Raw genomic sequence first — 20659 nt, 5'->3', positions numbered from 1 at the left:
CCATCTTTTCCAGCATCCTTGCCTTTTGCTAATGGGACACCATACTCTCCCAAAAATATCAGCTCTGGTGTGGGCTCGATACCAAGTCTATTCACACTTCAGTCTTAAAACAGGGCTACCTAGGCTGCCAGATGGGGTTCTCTGCCCCTCTCCACCACCCCTGCTCCACCAGTTTGAAGACTAAGCACATCCGGGTTTGTCCACTTTCTCTAGGCGGAGCCAGGCACACATCAAAGGTAGTGACAGGTGATGGGCTCAAGGCACAGCCTCCTTGACTGAGCCATGTATGTGTTTAGCGTTGATTTATATCAGTCAGTGTATTTGCAGGACATTTATAGACACTTCAAATGATTTATTTTTCTAAGAAAATAAAATTAAATACACACATATGTTTATATTTATTTCAAACCACAACTGAAACAACTATTTGCCATTGGGTAGAATTAAATCTGACAAGGAATCTTAGGGGGTTTTATTAATACTATTATTGTTTTCTTTGGCTCCATATATTATATTGGTAAAATGATTTTAAAAAAGGAAAATAATTGTAAAAGAAAAATATTTTTACAAAAAATACAAAGTTTTAAAAACTTTAAATATATTCATATTGTTACTTAGAATTAGCCTATATATCTGTATGTCTGCATATTTTTCCTACATTTGGGATTTTGGAAACATAAGGTTTACAATGGATGTCTACATTCTTCCTAAGCTCAAAAAGCAATGAAAAATAGTCTCCCTGGTTGGAGCACTCCATACTTTGGAAGTTGTCATCTGAATAACTGTTTGGCTACTGACTGAGAAAAATCTATGTGACTCAGTTCATCTGGACACTGAAAATCAACAAATACTTTTTCCCCAAGTCCTTGGGTAATAGCAAACAAAGTGTTCAATTTTCTTCAGTAAATTGGCCTTCAGTGCTTTCTGTCCCCCAGTCTGATGGAGGTGATGAAATCAGAAAGGAGTAAGTAAACTTGGCCTTCGAGAAGCTGTCTGGAAATTTGCTCATGTTATTATATCACAGTCCATTATAATGTGGATGATAGTACTGGAGGAGAAAAATAAGGATAGACATTAGTTTTACTTAAAGAATTAAGTTAATGTGCAATTCATAAAAGGAGAAATCTTTAGGAAAGATCCTAAAATGTATCATTCAACATTTACTTCTTAAAATAAATTCTAGAAATTCCTATTCAGGTTAAGTAGAAGTTAAAACTCTTATCTTTTTTTTTTTAATTGCAACTACAGTGAGGTCCCTAATAAAATCAAGAAAGCAGTAAAATTACCCTCTTGAAATTTATAAGATCAATACAACAAAGAAAAGATAGAGTCACCTGAGATTTAATGGCTCTCGGGTCAGCAATAATGTACAAACTCAGGCTCTGCTAAACTATGGAACCAGCCTAAGTGTCCATCAACAGATGAATGGATAAAGAAAATGTGGTATATATGCAAAATTGAGTTTCATTCAGCCATAAAGAAGAATGAAATTATGTTATTTGCAGGAAATTAGAGAACATTATGTTAAGTGAAATAATCCAAATTCAGAAGTTCAGGGGTTGTATGTTTTCTTTTAAATGTGGAAACTGGAGAGAAAAAAAGGAAAAACAGGTGAGAAGGATCACATGAAATTTGAAGGGAAATCAGTAGAATAGAGGAAAGGGACCAGCGGAAGAGAAGAGGAAAAGAAAAGGGAACTACTAGGGAATGACATCGGCCAAATTATATTGCTATATTTTGTGCATGTGTATATACGTAATAAGAAATCCCCTTACAACTATAATGCATCAATACTATACTATGGGGGGAAAAACCCTGGCTCTGCCATTAGCTGATTGTCTGATATTGGGCTAATTAGCGATCCCTTGGTCATCTCAGAGTTTCATTTTTAAGTTGTGTGGATTAGCATAGATCTTGTGCTCTACCGGGAATTGAATAACAAATAGACAGACCATAACTTGTTTATCAGATAAATAGATCAATAATGTCAATCAGAAGAATATTAAATAAACATTGTTAGTGTCCCAGTCTAAGCACTATGGAGAGAAGGAAGACTTAACGTTTAGTTTCCAGGATTCTGGCTTTTAGTTTAGAGAGAGATGCAGAGACCTTCAAGTATTCAAAGCCTATTGCCAAATGTAATCTACTATAAGATTCTTCCTGGCATCTTACACACTTTTTAAATATTTCCCTGTCTTGAGCATAAGCTAGCAGAACCATGAAAATATGCCTCAGAAAGGTGTTCCTACAACAGTAAGAAGCTATTGATGTGGACACCCTAATGGGATAGAGTATACCGAACACTCATTTTTAAATCCTAATCCTTGGATGGAAATGTCTCATTATGAACTGACATAAGTGGCATTCCAGAATCTATCTTAGGCTCATGCTCATTTTCTTCAGTATGAGTTAATTTCGTAAGGTCTAGGTGTGACAAGATGGATCTTTGCACTCTCCAACTGGACCACATCTCACAGTGTAGTGAGGATTGCCACTGTGAGTCCTGCTGATGTCAACCGACTTTCCTTTATGTGACACAACCACTTCTGGGTTTTCTTTTTATGTCTGCCTGCCTACCCCAGGAGACTTGGGCATGGCCAATCTGAGATAATAAATGCTTTACAAACCATGACGTGCCATGCAAAGGCTAGTGATATTGCTGTGGGACAAGGTCTGGGAATATGGTAATGAAGAGCCTAGGTGCAGGTGGTAGTGAATGTCTGTCACCAAAATGCATAGTGCTCCTGAGCACGACATTTATAATAAGGTATTTCTTATGTGGCAGAATTCCCATTATGGAAGGTCTACAGTTTGACTTTTCTTTAGCTCTGTTGATTAGACAAGAGCATGGTGCATACCGTGGCCTGGTGGAATCCTGGACCCTCCAAAAACCCCATCCAGAATGCTGGTTGCCACACAATCATTACGAATAGCCGTAGGTAGAATTGTACTCTTATGGGACACGACCCCTTTCTCTGGCAATCATGTGGTGGTTTAGTAGGATTATTTATGAACACTGGTTGGTTTCCTCTGATTATCCCTTGTTCAATGAAGTGGCTCCTAATAGGGATCCAAGGTGAAGTTAGATTCTCCTTCATTAATGGAATACTCATGGGGCCACCAGTACTGGTAGTCTCTCTGATTCCTGAAACTTTGGTGTCTACCCTAATACCTTGAGACAATTGGGTTTACAAAGTAGGATGTCCTTCTGCTATTTGTCATACAGCATTTAGCCCTAGAAAGCCCAGGAGGAGCTGAAAAGCATACCTGCAGACAGGAAGAATTAGTGCAGAAATTCAGAATTCCTGGGCGTATAACCTTAAGGAAAATTAGAATGAAATTAGAGTCAGTTATGGCACCACATACTGCAGGGATCAGAAGCTGAGGGAGGGAGACAGAAATGAAAAAGGAGCCTACTCTAGAGAGTAGACGGGGCGACTCGTGTAGGTCCACAATGTGCTTACTACCTTCCAGCTCAGTCTGAGCGCAGGTGGAGATTATGGATGAAAAGAATACTTCTATTGATCAGGTGTGAGTGAATGTGTGTGTGTTTATGTGTATATGTATATGTGTACATACACACACACACACACACACCACACATATATCTGCTGTGCCAGACACTGCTAGGCACTGCAAATACAAAGATAAACAGAACCAACCAAGAACCAAACAATCCTGCCTTCCTGAGTGCAGTAGGGGAGAAACAGGCATTAATCAAATTAATTACAAATGGCTGTGTAGCAGCATGGTGATGATCGTGTGGATGGAGAGGCATGAGTGTGTGTGTGTGTGTGTGTGTATGAAGGTTTATCACAGGGATTTAACCTAGTCATGGGAGATCTTTCTGAAAGTAATGATGGAATTCCTACACCTGTATGTAGGGGCTAACAGGACAGAGTGAAATGCCTCTTCCTGTATAATCCTTCTAATTAGCATTCACTTGATCAAACAACCTCTTAATTGAGCTAAACCCGATACACAGGTATCCATCCTCTGGGGTAAAATTGAGCAAGAGGGAATGGGAATGGGTGACGGGTGATTATTGAGATCAGAGAATGGGTGGGCCAACAGGTAAATGTGTTTATTCTCCAAGACGGCCAAGGTGTTTATCCTGGTGCAACATCCCAGAGGACTGAGGCTCTAATTTGTGATGCATTTTTTTTTTAACCTTAACACCAGCAGCATAACCTACATCATAATGCGGCTTCTTGTTGATGCTCCAATGCTCACAACTTACAGACGATTTCTGAAGCACTTCATTACATGGAGACCAATTCTAAATCCTTTAATTCCTTTTTCCTCTCCTTGAAGTCTTGAGCTCTGTAGGTCACTCCTACTTTTCCAGGTCTTTTGGCTGGCAGGGTAGTTGAATTAAATTGGGTTAAGGCTCCTTATTGTGCAGGCCAAGAACAGCCTCCCCAACTGCCACCCACACAAACTTTAAATAATTCTAGAAGAATTGTTACCATTAGTAGTGCTTAAAGCCCACGTCATTAACCCAAAACCAGGCATCTTATAGAAATTTTGATTTGCAACATAACTTCATGTATAGAAGTTTCTACCTGAATTAAATTATTTTTATCCACGATTCTGCAATCTGATTCATAAGAAGACACATGGGGAAAGATGATGTAATGCAACAGGCTTCTTTATGGCAAGCTATTCCCTAGCTGTCTGAGGTAACTGGAAAATTCAAGGCTGGTCCCTTGGGTGCATATAATTCATCCACCAAGTTTGAGAGAAGTCTGAGACTTTTTTCCCCAAGTGGTATTTGGTTAAATAAGAAATGTTGGAGTTTGAAAGAAGGGACGTCTTATGAAAACAGACTAAGTAGATCCAAACTAAAAAGTCTACCAAATAAATCTAAATTCATTCAACAGAACATTTAGTCTCTACTATATGCCAAGAACTGTCCTACAAGGGGACAATAGAGTAGTTACCAAGTCCCTGCTCCCACTGAGTTTACAGTCTGGTATGAAAGGACAGAGCATAAGCAGAATATATATGTCAGAAGTGATGGAGCCTCTTCAGGGTAATATGGAATCCTGGGGTATGATGTTGCTATTTTACATGGGGTAGTGAGGGACCTCACTAATAGGATGATAGTTGACATTAAAACAGAAACCTGAAGAAATAAGGGAATGAATCATAAAGGTAACTGTGAGAAGAGAATTTCACATGGAGGGGCAGTGATTTTTAGGCCCCAAGGCAGAGAGTGCTTGGAGTTTCAGGAGCAGCAGGCAGGCCAGTTTGGTTAGACTAGAGTGATGGAGGGGAATGGGCAGGAGATGAAAGAAGAGCAGGATCCAGATCTCACTGCTGACGTGAAGCACATATGCTGGCTATTGTTCCAAGTAAGATGGGAGACCACTGGAGGATGTGGAGCACAGAATGACATGCTCTGACATGTTTTGAAAGGATCAGTCTGAATATTGGGTCGAGAGTATAATGTAAGGGAGTAATGGGTGGAAACAGACCAGTTAGAAGAAAATGGTGGGCTGGGGATGTGGCTCAAGTGGTAGCGCGCTCGCCTGGCATGCGTGCGGCCCGGGTTCGATCCTCAGCACCACATACAAAGATGTTGTGTCCGCCTAAAACTAAAAAATAAATATTAAAAATTCTCTCTCTCTCTCTCCCTCCCTCTCTCACTCTATCTTTAAAAAAAAAAAAAAAAAAAAAAAGAAGAAAATGGTAAGAATTCAGGTAAGACATCTTGGTATCTCAGCCCAGGATGGTAGCAATGGAGGTGAAAAGCACAGTCAGTAGATATATTTTGAAGGAAGGGCTGACAGGAATTGGATGTGGTATATGACAGAGACACAAAGCACATCTCCAAGGCTATTGGCTCTACACCTCTAAGAGTGGACTTGTGCTTTTAAAGGGATGTAGAAGATTGTGGGAGAAGTGATTTGGTGGTGGTGAGCAAAGCTATTGGACACCGTCCTATACAGAGATTGGACCAGGAGATAAATTTGGAAGTCAGTATATAAATAGTATTTAAAATCCTGATAGGATGAGATCATCTAGGGAGCAGAGGAAAGACAGAAATGCAAGCACTGTTCCTTGGTTCTCTCCTATATGTAGAGAACAGCAAGATTAGAAGGATCTAGCAAACGACACTGAGCAGGAATAGACAATGAGATAGGAGAATTAAGAAGAGTCATGCCACATAAAACAAGGGAAGACAATGTTTCATGGAGGGGAAAGTGACCGGCTATGATAATTGCTACTGATAGATCAAAAAGGAGAAAGATTGACAATTCCCTCGGATTCTGTCACATGGATATTATTCTTGACATTGAAAAGAGCTAGTTCAGTGGAGTGTTCTGAGGGTTAAAAACTGACTGGATTCACTCTAAGAGAGAATGGAAGGGAGGTAGAGATAACAAATCTCAATGCTACTGAGGTCTGGGGAGTTGAGAAATAGATTGCTAAACGGGCAAGTTATTATAGACCGAATCGTGGTTCCTTCAAAATTGCAAGGTGAAGCCCTAATCCCTAACAGAACAGGATTTGGAAATAGGGTTTTTACAAAGGTAATCAAGGTTAAATGGGGCCTTAATCCAGGAGGGCTGGTCGGTGTCCTTATGAGAAGAGGAAGAAATACCAGGAGCATAAGCACACAGGGGAAAGGCCACGAGAGGATCAGCAAGAAGGCTGCCAACTACAAACCACGGATAGAGGACTCACCAGAAACCAACCCTGCTAATGCCTTGATCTCGGACTTGGAGACTCCAGAACTATTGCTTAAGCCAAGGCACTGTTACATCCATGGTGGACTAATACAAAAATCAAGAGAAATCTGTGTTAACATGAGGAAATCTTTTAGCATGTTTCCTAAAATGAGAAATGCCATCGAGGAGAAAGCCACTGGAGGGACGTTCCTGGGTAGTAGTGATGGCATGGGATCTAGGACACAGTGCAGAAGTTGGCTTTTGATAGGAATACAGGTAGATTCATAGGTGTGGTGGGAGAGTCAGGAAATCCTCTTCTGAACCCTTTTATTTTCTTGGTGAAACAGGAAGCAAGGTCTTAAGTGGAGAGGAGAGAGATGGAGTAGAAATTGGAGTTTGAAGAGAAAGAAAGTATGAAACAATCATCTAGGAGAGTGGGACAAGTGCAGGAACTAAGGAGATGTTGTCAACACACCAGACAATGCTAAGAGCCCATTAAAATGAGTGGTCATAAGTTTAAAGTGGGACTAGTCATCATGTTTTAGTGGTTTTCTGCAGAATCATTCAGAGGGTTAAGTGAAAAGCTGGATCCAATGTGGGTTGCAGTTCTGCCAGGCAAGATAACAAGGGACAGTCTGTGCAAGAGCAATTGTAATGATGGTCTAAGCTGAGAAGGATGCAGGGGAGGACATGAGGACATGAGAGGAATAGCAAGAAAGTGGTAGAATCACTGAATCGTGGGTTCCAATGAAAGAAGAATAAGTAGTCAGGTTATCACAGTGGGCAAGTAAGAAGAGGGGAGGTCGTGGGAGAACGTCTGAAATTGAGACTACGCAGAGGGTGCGGGTGGAATCAAGGAATGATTATAAGGCTCAGGTAGGCTAAGTGGAAATGGCCTCACAACCCCAAGGTCTATGTGGCTACTGAATTACCCTGAGATTGATGAGGAACTGTACTGGGGTGACAGCGAGCTTAGCTTGACACTATAATCAAGAAATGAGGGCGAATGATCATTTTTAGAAAACAAGTGGGATAATGGTCTAGAAGAGGTTTTTCAAGCACTACTGACATTTTGGACTGGATAACTCCTTGTCTGGGGAAGCTGTCCTGAACACTGTAAAATGCTCACTCAGCAGCATCCCTGACCTGTACCCACTCGATGTTGCAGGTACCTGCCCCAGTAGTGGCAACCAAACTTTCTCTGAGACTTTGCCAGATATCTTCTGGGGCGCAGAGTCACTCCTGGTTGAGAATCACTGATCTTAAAAGCAGCAATGACAAACTAAAAAAGACCCTTACCTGACCCTTGGCCCACGGTTATCAGGAGTAAGGGAGAAACCATTGCTAACAATCTGAGAGGGTGATGGGCAACAGCATCTTCTGGGAAGACCAGATTTGGGTTAAAGAGGCTGATGGGAATGTTTCCAGAAGAAGATGAGACTAGAGAGAACATGTTAGTGTTTATGTCAGCCTCAAGAAGGAAATACACCCCAGAAGATCTGACAGTCACCACCATCTAATGACTTCGCTTGCTTTGCCTGACCCAATTCACCGGTCAAATGAGTCACCCACTACTTAAGGAAACTTACAATGCAGATTTCAATAATTTTATTTAATATATGCTGAGTTTGTTGCTATAGAAGAAATCGAGAGTCCCCGCAGAGCACACAAAATATATACAGAAAAGTCCTTGGCAGGGCTGAGGCACCAGTGCTATTTCCTCTTCCTAGAATTCTCTAGCAGCTAATAAGGCACCTTATAAGAATCAAAGCTTTCAGTTAAGTTTCCAGGCATATATACACAATCAAAGATTATTCTCTAAAAATCAAAATGATGTGAAGGGGGGGGTGACAGCGTCCAGGTCACCTGGCATCAACAGAACTGCAATAGACATGTGAGATGTATCTCAATACCCTTTTATTAATGTTCTACTTGTATACCCTACACCAAAGAGCTATCCTTCAGGCTTTGGGGAGGCAGGGAGTGACATGGTTCAGAGAGGGAGGAGGGAGACACCTGCCCAAATAGCAAGGTCACATTATAATGGTTACAAAATATGTACCAGTAAATCCACTGAAAGTGTGCTAAAGAACCCAGTGGATAAGATGGGGGAGGGGGCAGTTATATTCCAAGGGAAATATCTAAATAACACAGCTCAGGGAAAAATTAAAAAGGTTATAATATATCAGAAAGTAAGGAGCTAAATTATCCCCCACCCCGTGATTTCTAAGTTCCAAGGGCATAGATTCTTCCATACCTGTACAAAAGAGAAAGAACACACACCAACCTACCTTAAAGAGAAACACAGTCAACCATCCACAAGTACAATCAGTGAGTAACTCACAAATAAGCACTTGAACTATAAAATAAGATAAGGCACTTTGTTTTTAATTTTATCAGTCTCTTCAGAATTAATCGAGCTTTGGAATCCTCTGGAAATCTGAGATCCAGCTGTCTGGGGTTTTACCAGGCCAAACTCGTCCAGGAAGCATTAGAGTGCCACAGTCCTGAGTAGACTCGTCGAGGTGCTCTGCCCACCTATGTATGTGCACTCAGACTTCTCAGTCAACTTCCCACAGCAAGACCAGTGTGGACGACCAGGATGGCCTTTGTGCCCATGGCCACAGCCTAGGTACCCACCTGCATAGTACAAAGAGGAGAGGAAAAACAAACCCTGAGAGTGGAGTCCAGGTACCATGGAAATTGAACCTCCTGGCAACCGTGGACATTCCCTAAGAAAACCCTGATGAGAGGAACAAGCTATCTGACCCTCCATGGTAGGAGGGTTCTCAAGACTCATCACAGCAAATCCATGAAAGTCAACAAAGCTCTCCCAACAGTGTTTAAATGCACCAACTGAAGGAGATGAACTAGTTTGGCCTTTAACTGCAAAGTGAAAGGATTTGAATTTCAATTGTAAAATGAAATGAAAAAGAAGGGTAGATTAAAGGAAATGAAAAGGGAGGCAGGTACTGGAGTGGTTATAAAGAAAGGGTACAAAAGCCCATTTTATGGCCCACCATTAGAATAAGGACATGATAGAGCAATTTAAAAAAATAATTCCATCTATTGCCTGCGATCTCCCTACCACCAACAAAAGAGCCAGACCTGGTTTAACTGATCTAATCATCCACTCCCCAATCATTGCCTCATTTGGAATTTCTTTAAGGTTTTAAAAGGGGTAAGATGGGTCTATCTTTCTCAAATTGCTCAGCCTCTTGGAAAGGGTATAGATTGAAATTGAAAATCCCAGAGAAGCATGGGATTGCAGGATTGGTGAACTGTATCAAAACCAAACAGAACTCAGAACTTTCAATCTGCAATATCAGCTCAGAATATAGAAGCCAGATTAAGTGGAACTTCTACTGTGTCTGCACACAAAACAGATTATGCTTCCTAGAAACAAAGCCTCAGTCCCAGCATCCCGACCTAGTGGCTATGTGGCAGTGCGGTGGGGTGGGGGATGTCACTTGATCCCTACTTCTGGAAGATAGTCCCAAGGGTAATGAATGGTGCTCCTCCTTACCAGGCATGGTGCCTCCACAGGCACAGCGCGTGTTCTTCTGGCCTCCACTAGAGCAGAAGGTGCAGCAGTGAAACACACCCAGGTGTGGGCGCCGCTTTCTTCTCACAGTCACAGTGAATGGTGAGCCCTTCCGTGTTCAGGCCAAGAGCAAAGAACAGCACCTTATGAGTCAACAGGGTGTGCTGAGCATTGCTATGTGCTAAACAGTCTAGCCAAGGAGCTCGCCTTTGGAGGGACGAGGACAGTAGTAGAGAAACAGAAGAGAAGACAAGAACTCTGCTCAGCTGGGTGGGGGGGGTAGACACAAATGCAGTAAAATTGGAATCAAGGAGCCTTGCAGCCTTCGGTCATACTTCTCACCATAGAAACTGCTTGACAGCCCCCCTTGGACACTGAGTGGGATCCCACAGAGTCAGTTCTGTTCTCAGTGACATCTGAATTCGATAGGGCTTGTTCTGGTAAGATGGCAGAAACGCAGAAGCCCATATCCTAATCAGGCTAAGCTTTTTCACAAGGAGTTCTGCCTCCCATGTGTGAAATGAAAGTGCGTAGACCACCTGATATGTCAATCATCTTGATTTGTGCTTTTATGGGACTGCCTTTGGTCTTTAGGATGCTTAGTCTTAATTCTTAAGTAATCTCAGGGGTAATTTGTAGAATTTTGCAACCACAAGGCTGGGACCTCCTGTGGCTCTATCTCCAGTTTCTCACCCACATGCCTTCTCCCCTTACATAGTGGGCTACCCTCTTTCCTCCTGTTCCTCCATCCTGGACACAACACATCTGTTTGCCCATCCACCTATCATGGGACTGTGAATGCATGGAAGGGAGAAAGGTTAAACCTCTGCAGTTAATAATTCTCCAGTAACTCTCCCACTCTCTTTAAGGAAAACTTTCATTTTCTAATTTCTATCTACGTTAAACAAAAACAAAAATGTTTAATGAGTGTTGCACTTTGTCTATTCATATGTGAGAACCACATAGTCTGAGAAAGCACCAAGTAAAATGCCTGGAATCTTAGAAGCCTTTCCAATATTATATCCCCCCCACCCCTCATTTTAAAGGAGGGCCATGGACTGAAACCTCTCAAACTGTGAGCCAAAATATCTTTCCTTCTTTTAAGTTGATTATCTCAGGTATTTTGTTACAGAAAGCTAACACACATTCATTTAAAAAACACAAACCAGGCATTGAAGAAATAGGTTCAAAATCTGATTTTTGCTTCAGAGCTACTGCATAGTGTGGCAAGTTTGGTCTTACTCTAATTGGACAATGATCTCCATACTTGAGTGATTTTGAAGAAAACAGAAGTAATGCATAAAAACACTGAAACTTTTGTGACATACTGTGAGTAGGTAAGCAATAAATGGCTGTTGAATGAGTCTACCTAGTATACAAACTACTAGCCTAAGAGATCGTAATACTGCATAGTATTCTAGTATTCCCAGTAATGTTGTTTTCTGGTTGATGGGAATTTCTGACTACTCCAGTGTTAGCAGATGTAAACAAGAGAAGATCTGCGGGACAAGGATTACCCAGTTTTAAAACACTTCACAAACCAGAAAGTATCATAGTTATTTGTGGAGGTGGCATAGTAACCATGGTAACAGATAAGCATATATGTAAAACAGAGTAGAGAATTACATGGGCAGATGGTTAGGCAGATGGATGATGGTCAGTTGAGAGGAGGGGGTATAACCCTACCAATTATGTCCCAGTCAGTCTGCATCTGGTCAGTTTGCACAACTCTGGAAAATACTGAGCTAGACTACATTCTGTCTGCTGATAGATTGCCCGTGTTTGGGGCATCTTCCCCAAATTAAGAATTCCAACAAACTGACTAAAAGAATGATAAAATATAAGCAGAACTGCCAGGAGGGGAAATAGGGATAAAGAGTTCTTATGATCACTAGAATCCTCTAGTAAGAATAAGAGTGGCAAAATCTAGGCTTTTTCTACAGTGAGGAGATGGGGGGAAATAAGAAGAGAATCTTACTCAATCTTTATGCAGTTGATCTTATGATATGTCACCAGATCCCAAAATAACAGAACCAGGGGAGCAGGATAAAAGGAGCCAGGGCCAGCATGTGCTGGGGGGGGGTCTTACTTACCTGCACATGCTGCTTTTTGATGCAGACCCACACGGTGTAGAGTCCAGGTTCCTTGGGGGTATAGGAAACGCAGTATGTTCCATCCTTGTTATCTTGGACCATTGTCCTGACTGGACTAAATGGAGACAAGAATTAAAAAATCCTACTCCCTCTCACAAACCTGCTTCAGCTGCCTACCATTTTAGGATGTGAACTCTTACATCATTTCACTTGATAATAATTTTAAATATCCCCCAAAGGGGGTGTTTCTTCCACTTGTCTCAGAGGTTAACTTTCAGTCCTTTCTCTATTCTCCAATTCCAGAAAGATATAAATATGCTTATGGCATAACTTAGTAGCAAAGGTAGGTTAAATTTTAGAAAGGGTAAAATTCAGTCCAATCTGTAAAAAGTTCAGTCTATTCCAAAGCTGAGAAGAAGATAATCTAAGGGGCAGACTAAATCTTTGAGAGAGTATTGGATATAGGAAAACAATCTACAAAAGAAAACAGATTAGAACTGATTATAACATGTTTTTTTCATAAAGATAACATGGACTACTACACTTACATCTCCAATAACTCAAAGGACCTCATGTTTCCAGTTTCCTCACTGCTTATTACCCACGACACCTAACTGCACAACACAAACCTGTCTTTCTTATCTTTAGGGAGAACTGCAACATGGACATTGTCTCCTCCCCTGCCCATGCTCTCTCCTGTTGCATCTTTACAAAGTACGGTGAAAGAGGCTGTTTGTTTTTCCCGAGCTCTGTGGAGATCTGCAAAAAATAAACACTCAGTGCTCACCTCAAAGGCAAACCATAGTGACCACATCCCCAGGTAAGATACCATCTAGCTTTTTCTTTTCAGAACAAAGGTTGTGCTTCCTGCCTATTGTAACCACCCTGGTTCTCTTTCTTTTCTCTTTCCCTTCTGCCTTCTGAGTATTTCTCTTGGGAATTCCTCCTGGGAGGTTGGCTCTTGAGTTGTAGAGGTTCCTGAACTTTATCTTCACTTCTTAAGGAAGCTTTGAAAAGACTCAGGATGGATCTAGGTACTGGGAGAAGGAAATCTCTAGATCTGTGAGAGGTCAGTCACTGCAAAACCACACTCTCTGAGCTCTGGATCCTGCTGGAATAGGCAGGGGATACAGCTGACCAATTTGGACCCTCTGTGTTGTGAGATCGTCTGCAACACAACAGCTTGTGTCAAGCTGGCGGTGGGGGGGGGGGGGCGGTATCAAATGCTACAGCCTACAGCCCAGCATCCAGATGAACCAGGTCTCCTAGCCCAGGCTCCATAACTAATAGGAGGTCTATGGAGAGACTCACGAAGGGTCTAAAAATCTCCTCAAAGTATATGCCCTAGTTTCATTGGTGTTTCTGGGGGAATAGATCATTCTTAAAGGTATCTGTGACTTCCAAAGTTATGAATTCCTTGCCAGAGTCAGGATGATTCTTGAACTCAATTTTCCCATCAGGACTGATCTATGAAATATATATTTGACTAATCTACTTATTTTAGAAATACAACACAGGGCAAAAGAAACCATTTCTTTCCCTGATGAATGAAACACCTATACTTTTTGGTAGGGGGTGGTGACCAGGGATTGAACTCAGGAGCACTTGACCACTAAGCCACATTCCCAGCCCTATTTTGTGTTTTATTTCGAGACAGGGTCTCACTGAGTTGCTTAGCACCTTTCTCTTATGCTCAGGCTGCCTCTGAACTTGTGATCCTCCTGCCTCAGCCTCCAAAAGCTGCTGGGATAACAGGTGTGCACCACCACGCCCAGTACCTATCATATTCTTTTACATATCAATGATATAAGGTTTACATATCCCAAGAATGGGCATGGAAGAAAGGAAAACATAATGTCGTCTTCCTCATTTCTCTCTAACCTCCTACAGAGCATGATGCAGGCAGCTGAGGCTTGCCACACTGAGCTGGCAGACCTCATCCTGCCCTTGTCATTGCCCTTATTTATCTCTGCAGGCACTGTCCCGATTCTAGCCTCTGATGGAAACAAAGCATGATCCCTGGGTTTCTGGAAGTTACTACTTGTCTGAAGTGGAACAGGGTGAAGTCTCACACCTGTATTAAATGTCAACAGCACTCTGACCAGAACAAATCAGAAAGAAAGGGGCAAGACAGCAGATCACTGTCTTTAACCAATTTATCTCTTTTCCAGTTGAACAAGCCCCAGTTCTTGAAACACCATGTCCCTGTCCACTGCCCTCTCAATGCCCATGACAAATGCCTTCCTACCTTCTCCTTGAAGGACACATTTGGCTGGATCCACCTCTTTGGTGTTAATGGCCCCATACACTTCATAGCCATGGCACTGGCCCGCCTTCTCCTGAGGAGAGAAGCTTATGTGATCGTTTACTCCAGGGTGGGTGTTATATTCCACCTTGTTCAGCTTCCTGAGCCGTTCCACCACCACCCCCTTGGTGATGAGGATTTCCAAATCCGAGCCGCTGGCCAGCAAGTGCTCCGTGAACTCCACTCCAGTCCGCATGTCGGCCAGCAGCTGTTCCAGCTGTGCTTTCTGCAGCTGCAGGGAGTTTTCCTTCTGGACCCGTATGTCTTCCAGTTGCTTCAGCATCTTGTTCCGGTGCTCCTCAATGGCCTTGATATAGCCCTCAGAGAACTTTCGCACATCGGCAGCCACTGCCTCCACTCGCTTCTGGAGAGCACTGTTCACCCTTTTGATCTGAGCCAGGGCTTCCTCCAGGGCCTCCACACGGGGCTGGGTGCCCCTGAGGAGCTCCCGCACTGAGTCCCCATGCTTGTGGATGACATTGCTGGTGAAGTCGTAGGGGTGCTCCCGGTGCTCCCCCACCACACAATCACGGCACACAGGCCGGTCACAGAATTCGCAGAACAGTCTCAGCTCCTCTGCAGGGTGAATAGGACACAGGATAGGCTTTCCAACCCGACTGTAGCCTTTCAGATCTTTGAGGTCCACCATGGTGTGATAACTGGTTTTCTTCTGTCGCCTGGGAACAAGCCGGTAGGAACAGGATATTAGGAAATGATTCCAAGGTGGAACACAGTTTGGCAGAAGTTTTAGGAGAACAGGCTCTGAAAAATAAATCTGAGTTCCATTCCTTGTTCTAACCCCTAACTGCATGATCCTCTCTGATTCATTACTTGTCGGTACAGTAGGACCAATACCTACCTAAAATGGCTGTTATTCCAGAACAAAATAGGAGTGCTCTTGGGCTTTGGCTTGGGACATTTTTTTGCAAATGGTTGTAAGGCCAAGATGACATCCTAAAACTTTCCCCAGTAATTTGATGAATTTGGACAAAAAGTCACGGCCTGCTTCTACAGCAAGCTAGAGATGAATACTATGAAAACCAGCACCAAGCTACATAAACTGCCCAATGGCATAGCAATTAAAAAGCTAGCTAGCTGGACAAGGTGGTGCACACCTATAATTTAGGCAACTTGGGAGGCGGACACAGGAGGATTCCAAGTTCAATGTGAGTCTGGGCAACTTAGCAAGACCTTGCCTCAAAATTAAAAATAAAAAGGTCAGTGGTAAAAACAAAGAAAAAGTTAAAAGCAGTAGCTGGCCCTGACAAAAACTTTTATCTGGCTTTCACCTAAAGCATTTTCTTTGACCAATACCTACATCACCCACCATCAGCAGTCTAGAATGTCCTTTAAGAGTCATCAACATTATTAAAAAGTGAAATCAATGGTTAGAAAACAAAATCAAAGCTTTCTTTTAATTCCCCTTTTTTTGTAGCCCTCCAGAGATTCAGGGAAATCCCTAGGAAACCTCGGTACTGCTCAGAGTTTCCCTATTAGCATTATGTTAACTTGAAGCTTAAGTGCCTATCCTGGCACCAGAAGAGTAGTTGCATAGAAATAGGGTCAGCTGTTTGGCTGGCAGCAATACAGTCACAGGGATTGTCTTATAATTACCAGATAAAAATAGAAAGAGTGAAGACTACTAATTTGCTCTGTTGGTGAGGCCAGAAAACAAATGGAAGTCAGAACTTAAGAACTATTTTAGGCTAATCCTAAAAGCTTGGTCATTTTATATTTGGACATCCTAGAATGGAGTAGGGTAGGGTATCAAGGGAAAAATGAATGATCTATCTGACAAACTGTTCACAAAGTGTGATAGAAGACATAATTGGCACCCCAAATAATATCTACTTCTCCAAGCTACAGAGTAACTCGATGGCATAAGGCTGAACTGAGGTCTAGATGATCAGCTCCTATCCTAAGATGGCATTTGTTAAAACACACACACACACACACACACACACACACACACAGAATAGTCAAAAGATCTGGATTTAAGATTTGATTCTATTACCCATTTACTTACCAGATGTGGGACCTTGGCAAATTCCTTCAATTAATAAATGATGATGAAAATAGTGCTGCCTTTCTATAAGAGTTGCAATGATCATATGAGATCAAGGGCAGAATCTATGCTATTATACTATCCTACCATTTCTCCAGCACCTACTACACTTATGCACTACACAAATGACTGATGATGAAAGGAAACTGAATGCGCTTTGAAAAGGACTATGCAAACCTTCACTGTTATTACTACAAGTATTATTCTAAGCTGATGGGGTTAACTACTGTGCTAGAGTGTTTGCTATTGCATTGTGAATTAGTCTTTGATCTTTGATGGTATTAGAGAAAGTTTTCCTTTTAAATTACACACCAAAGATTTCTTTTCTCTTTTTGGGGAGAGGAGGGTAACCAGGGATTGAACCTAGGGGCACTTAATCATTGAGCCACATCCCCAGCCCTTTTTTTGTATTTTATTTAGAGACGGGGCCTCACTAAGCTGCTGAGGCTAGCTTTGAACTCACAATCTTCTGGCCTCAGCTTCCTGAGCCACTGGGATTACGGGTGTGTGCCGATGCACCCAGCCAAGATTTCTGTCTTAACACCACTTTGTACTCCACTCTTAAGTCACACAGGTTGCGTATCCCATCTTTACCTATGAGCTTGGCAGCAGAATTGGCAGAGATTGGATTTGCAGGTCTGACACCTCTTCTCCACTTCCCTGTCATTGCACAGGTCACACACCAGGCCCTGGCCTTCCCCATGCAGATTCTCCAGCATGACATCATTCATGGCCAGGTGGTCTAAGGTTAAAGCCTTCACTCCACCTATGGGCAGGTCCACCTGGGCATCACATACAGGGCAGAGGATGCCAATCTGCGACTGCTGATTTCGTGGCTTGAGTTCCTGGAATATGGACCCCTCAGAGCTTGTGTCAGAGTCTCCCCCTCGCATGTCCACTACTGAGAAGGGTTCCAGCTGCTCCAGACATGTGGTGCAAACCGTGTGCAAACAAGGCAAGAGCCTGGGGGCTTTGAAAAGCCCCATGCACAAAGGGCAGCGAGTCTTGCCTGAGTTCCCAGGTGCAGTCCCACTGGGGAGTTTGTGCACAAAGCCCAAAAGTGGCTTCTTGTTTTCTGACATATTCCCAAGGTTTGTGCCCAGTATCAGAAAAGACCCTGGGCAGTTCTATAATGGTGCAGCTGATTAAACCCACCCAGAGAGAGTTTCCAGAACTTGAACAGAGACCATGGGGAATCGCTTGTTGGCAAATAAAAGGGCAAACGGGAGGTAGAGGATACCTCCAAGAAACCATCCACAAATCTACTCAAGATCTGTGGTAGGGCCCCCTCCTTTCCATGGCATCCCATACCAAACACACCCACAGCCTCCTGTTTCCCAATTCCTCCCCCTTTGCACTTCCAGGTCTAAGTCTCCAAGCTAGCCCTACCGCTAACTCCAAGACCCCTGCCTCTCACTCCCCCCATGCCCACCCGCCTCCTGCAGCCCGCCCCAATGGTCCCGTCCAACACGCTACAAGCGATGAGGTAGAGGGTCCTCTGGCTCCTTCCCTCTGCGGAGGGCGTGCAGCGGGCAAGGGAGCTGCGAGTCTCCGCTAGCTCCTCTGTGGGCACCTCCTCCCAGCGCTTTGGCCCAGCAGGCCCGAAAGCTGGCGCCGGTCCTCGCACCAATCCCAGTCCTTGTCGACTCCGGGAACTCCAATCACCGTCTGAGAGAGGCGGACCTTGCCGTTCTGGGCCCAGCCTCCCTCCAGATCGACACCAACGTCATCCAATAAGCTTGGGCAACTCCACATCCCCTGAAGTTCACTGGCGGGGACCCAGTCGGAGGCAGGGCGAGGGAAAGATCAAGGCTAGGAGTAAGCGGCACAGTATAGCCAGCGTCACCATTTTACGAACACTATCCCTTTATCCCAGTCGCAGCCAGAGAGTGCTGATGTGCAGCAGGGTCGGCCTCCTTTTTGCTTTCGGGTGGATCCCAGGAACGCAGACTGAGCTCTCCCATTGGTGGGCGGCGCTGTCAGTTGACACCGGGTTCAGCCCGGAGCATGCTGGGAGTTGTAGGCGTTGTTTTCTGGCTCCGGAGGCGTGGAGAGCGGTGGTGGACCTTCTTCTCTTAGGGTGTGAGCCTGCGAGGTTCCTAAATTTTAGCCCCGAAGTCCCTAAGGCCCAGCGGGAGGATTATAAGAACTCCAGCGGTTCGCTAACTTGTGGCATTTTTCGGGGGTGAGGGCACCTAAAACTGGTTCTAGGAACCACTTGGGGAGGGTGGGGCCACTAACCAGTTAGAGTGGAGGTCTCGATTTGGGGGAACCCCACTCTGGATTCCTGTTGCGTTAGAAGTATTTGTTTCACCCTGTTCGGGGGAAGCGTTTAGATGACAAAAGGTGTTAAATGTTTATCACCTGAAAAGCTAGGTGCAAAGAAAGTTTGGCTTGATCTTTTGCTGGCACTCAAACCCCTGGTCTCTCACATGCTGGGTGAGTGCTTTGCCACTGAGCTACATGACCAGACCCTGCTGCTTTTTTGTTTTTGTTTTTCTTTATCAGTCCTGACTGGTCACAGTGGGACAGTGGAAGATGTCAGTGAGGGTCAAGTCCTTTGTGGGTTCACCAACTAACTAGGAAGATGGACATACGTAGCACCTTGGCTTTATACTTACCGCTTTTTAAGTGTTCTTACTAAGAATCTCTGATTTGGTCATATGGGGGCCTTTGCTACACCTAGAATCTGGAACCCTTATCTCCCTAATTCCAAAGAATAATAACATGCTGACACCTTACCCTCTGCCTGTCTTCATTATCTCCAGTCACTTTAGCTTGTCGAATGTGCCAGTCTGTCACACTTATTGATGACCTTACCTACTTGAATTGGACCTATGGACAGCTGTTTTATTGATATCTTCATTATGCTATAGATTGTATGCTCTAGGTATGGTTCCTGGAGCCTAAGCTTTAACTGAAAAGCCTCCAAAATATGAAAAGAAAGCTATAAAATTGAAAAAAAATGAAACGTCTGGTTATTTCTAAAATATAATGTCAGTCTGGGAGTGTAGCTCAGGGGAAGAGTGCTTGCTTCCTTTGTGTGAGGGCCTGGCTTCCATCCATAGCGCTAAAGAAAAGGGCGGGGGGAGGGGGACACGGATCTTGTATGGGTTGGCATCCACTGGGAGGATCTAACTGCAGCATAAGTAAAAAATAATGTCAATGAGTTAAATGCCATTTGATATAAAATTTACATGCCCTTTCCAAGACATTCATGCCTACAAGGGTCTTAAAATAGTTCTTACCTGGGTCACTTCAGCCTCTTGTCTTTTGACCTACCCTAAATCAGAATCTGCTTTCTTCACTACGGGTTTGCTGGAGTTAAGTCACAAAAACTGTGTGGACTTGTGTTGCTATATATTGTTGCTCCGAACTTCTGGCTCTAAATGCTCTGATGCTTGGTTATACTTTGTTTCATATCTTATTCATGCTGTATCACATTTCCCATGGCAGGTGTTCCAAGCTTCTCTTGTTTAAGAAGCGTTTTATCATTTACATGTGCATTATCTCATTTAATCTTCTCATAACTTTGTGAGTCTCAAGGAGGGCTGGTGGCCAGCCCAAGGTAACATATATGGGACTTAAACCCAGTCATATGATGTCATGTCTGTGATTCTACCCCAGCCATCTCTACTCTTTTCCTTTCTCAGCTCTTAAGCATCAAATCCCTCAGACACTCACTTGCTAACTACCTTCGGTTAAGTGAGAAAATGAAATTACCTGGAGGACTCCTTCACCTTTTAAAATATTCTCTCATACCTCTCCTGATTGCCTTTCTTCTATTACAAGATTAGCCCTCAAGACTTTTGTTCTTTATCCCAATCTCTTCTGCCTCTACAAAACCTTGCTTCTCCTGTGTTTTTAATCAGTCCTTTTGTAACACGTTCTTTTCTGCCAAGAATTATGATCAAATTGTGAAGGGGGAAACAAATCCCCCCTTAACCCAGATCTCCTTCAACTTAATTAACTTTG

General features: G+C 43.2%; 1 protein-coding gene and 1 long non-coding RNA gene across 3 annotated transcripts; both read right to left on the bottom strand.

Annotated features, from left to right (window-relative positions):
* Positions 1–396: 396 nt before the first annotated feature.
* On the bottom strand, positions 397–5409 carry LOC124102040 (uncharacterized). Its single transcript, XR_006854783.2, has 3 exons — positions 4196–5409; positions 3268–3318; positions 397–1048 (listed from the first exon to the last, which is right to left on the bottom strand). It is a non-coding gene; the product is annotated as an uncharacterized LOC124102040 (long non-coding RNA).
* A 2861-nt stretch (positions 5410–8270) lies between these two features.
* Positions 8271–18311, bottom strand: Trim45 (tripartite motif containing 45). Of its 2 annotated transcripts, none has more exons than XM_046458312.2 (6): positions 17279–18306; positions 14563–15296; positions 12944–13073; positions 12315–12429; positions 10204–10330; positions 8271–9317 (listed from the first exon to the last, which is right to left on the bottom strand). In XM_046458312.2, the coding sequence occupies exons 1-6, from the start codon at positions 17764–17766 to the stop codon at positions 9169–9171; spliced, it is 1743 nt and encodes a 580-aa protein (XP_046314268.1). In that variant the 5' UTR covers positions 17767–18306; the 3' UTR covers positions 8271–9168. The 2 variants fall into 2 exon arrangements, with proteins under 2 accessions (XP_046314268.1, XP_046314269.1); XM_046458313.2 differs by having other exon boundaries at positions 9180–9317; positions 10204–10364; positions 17279–18311.
* Between the last annotated feature and the right edge of the window lie 2348 nt (positions 18312–20659).

The sequence above is a fragment of the Marmota monax genome, unplaced genomic scaffold, assembly GCF_021218885.2.
Source record: "Marmota monax isolate L192 unplaced genomic scaffold, Marmota_monax_Labrador192_F-V1.1 WCK01_AAM20220418_F8-fsc00087, whole genome shotgun sequence".
NCBI lineage: Eukaryota > Metazoa > Chordata > Mammalia > Rodentia > Sciuridae > Marmota > Marmota monax.
The sequence above is the reverse complement of the archived record's forward strand: the minus strand, read 5'-3'. Positions and strand labels throughout refer to the sequence as shown.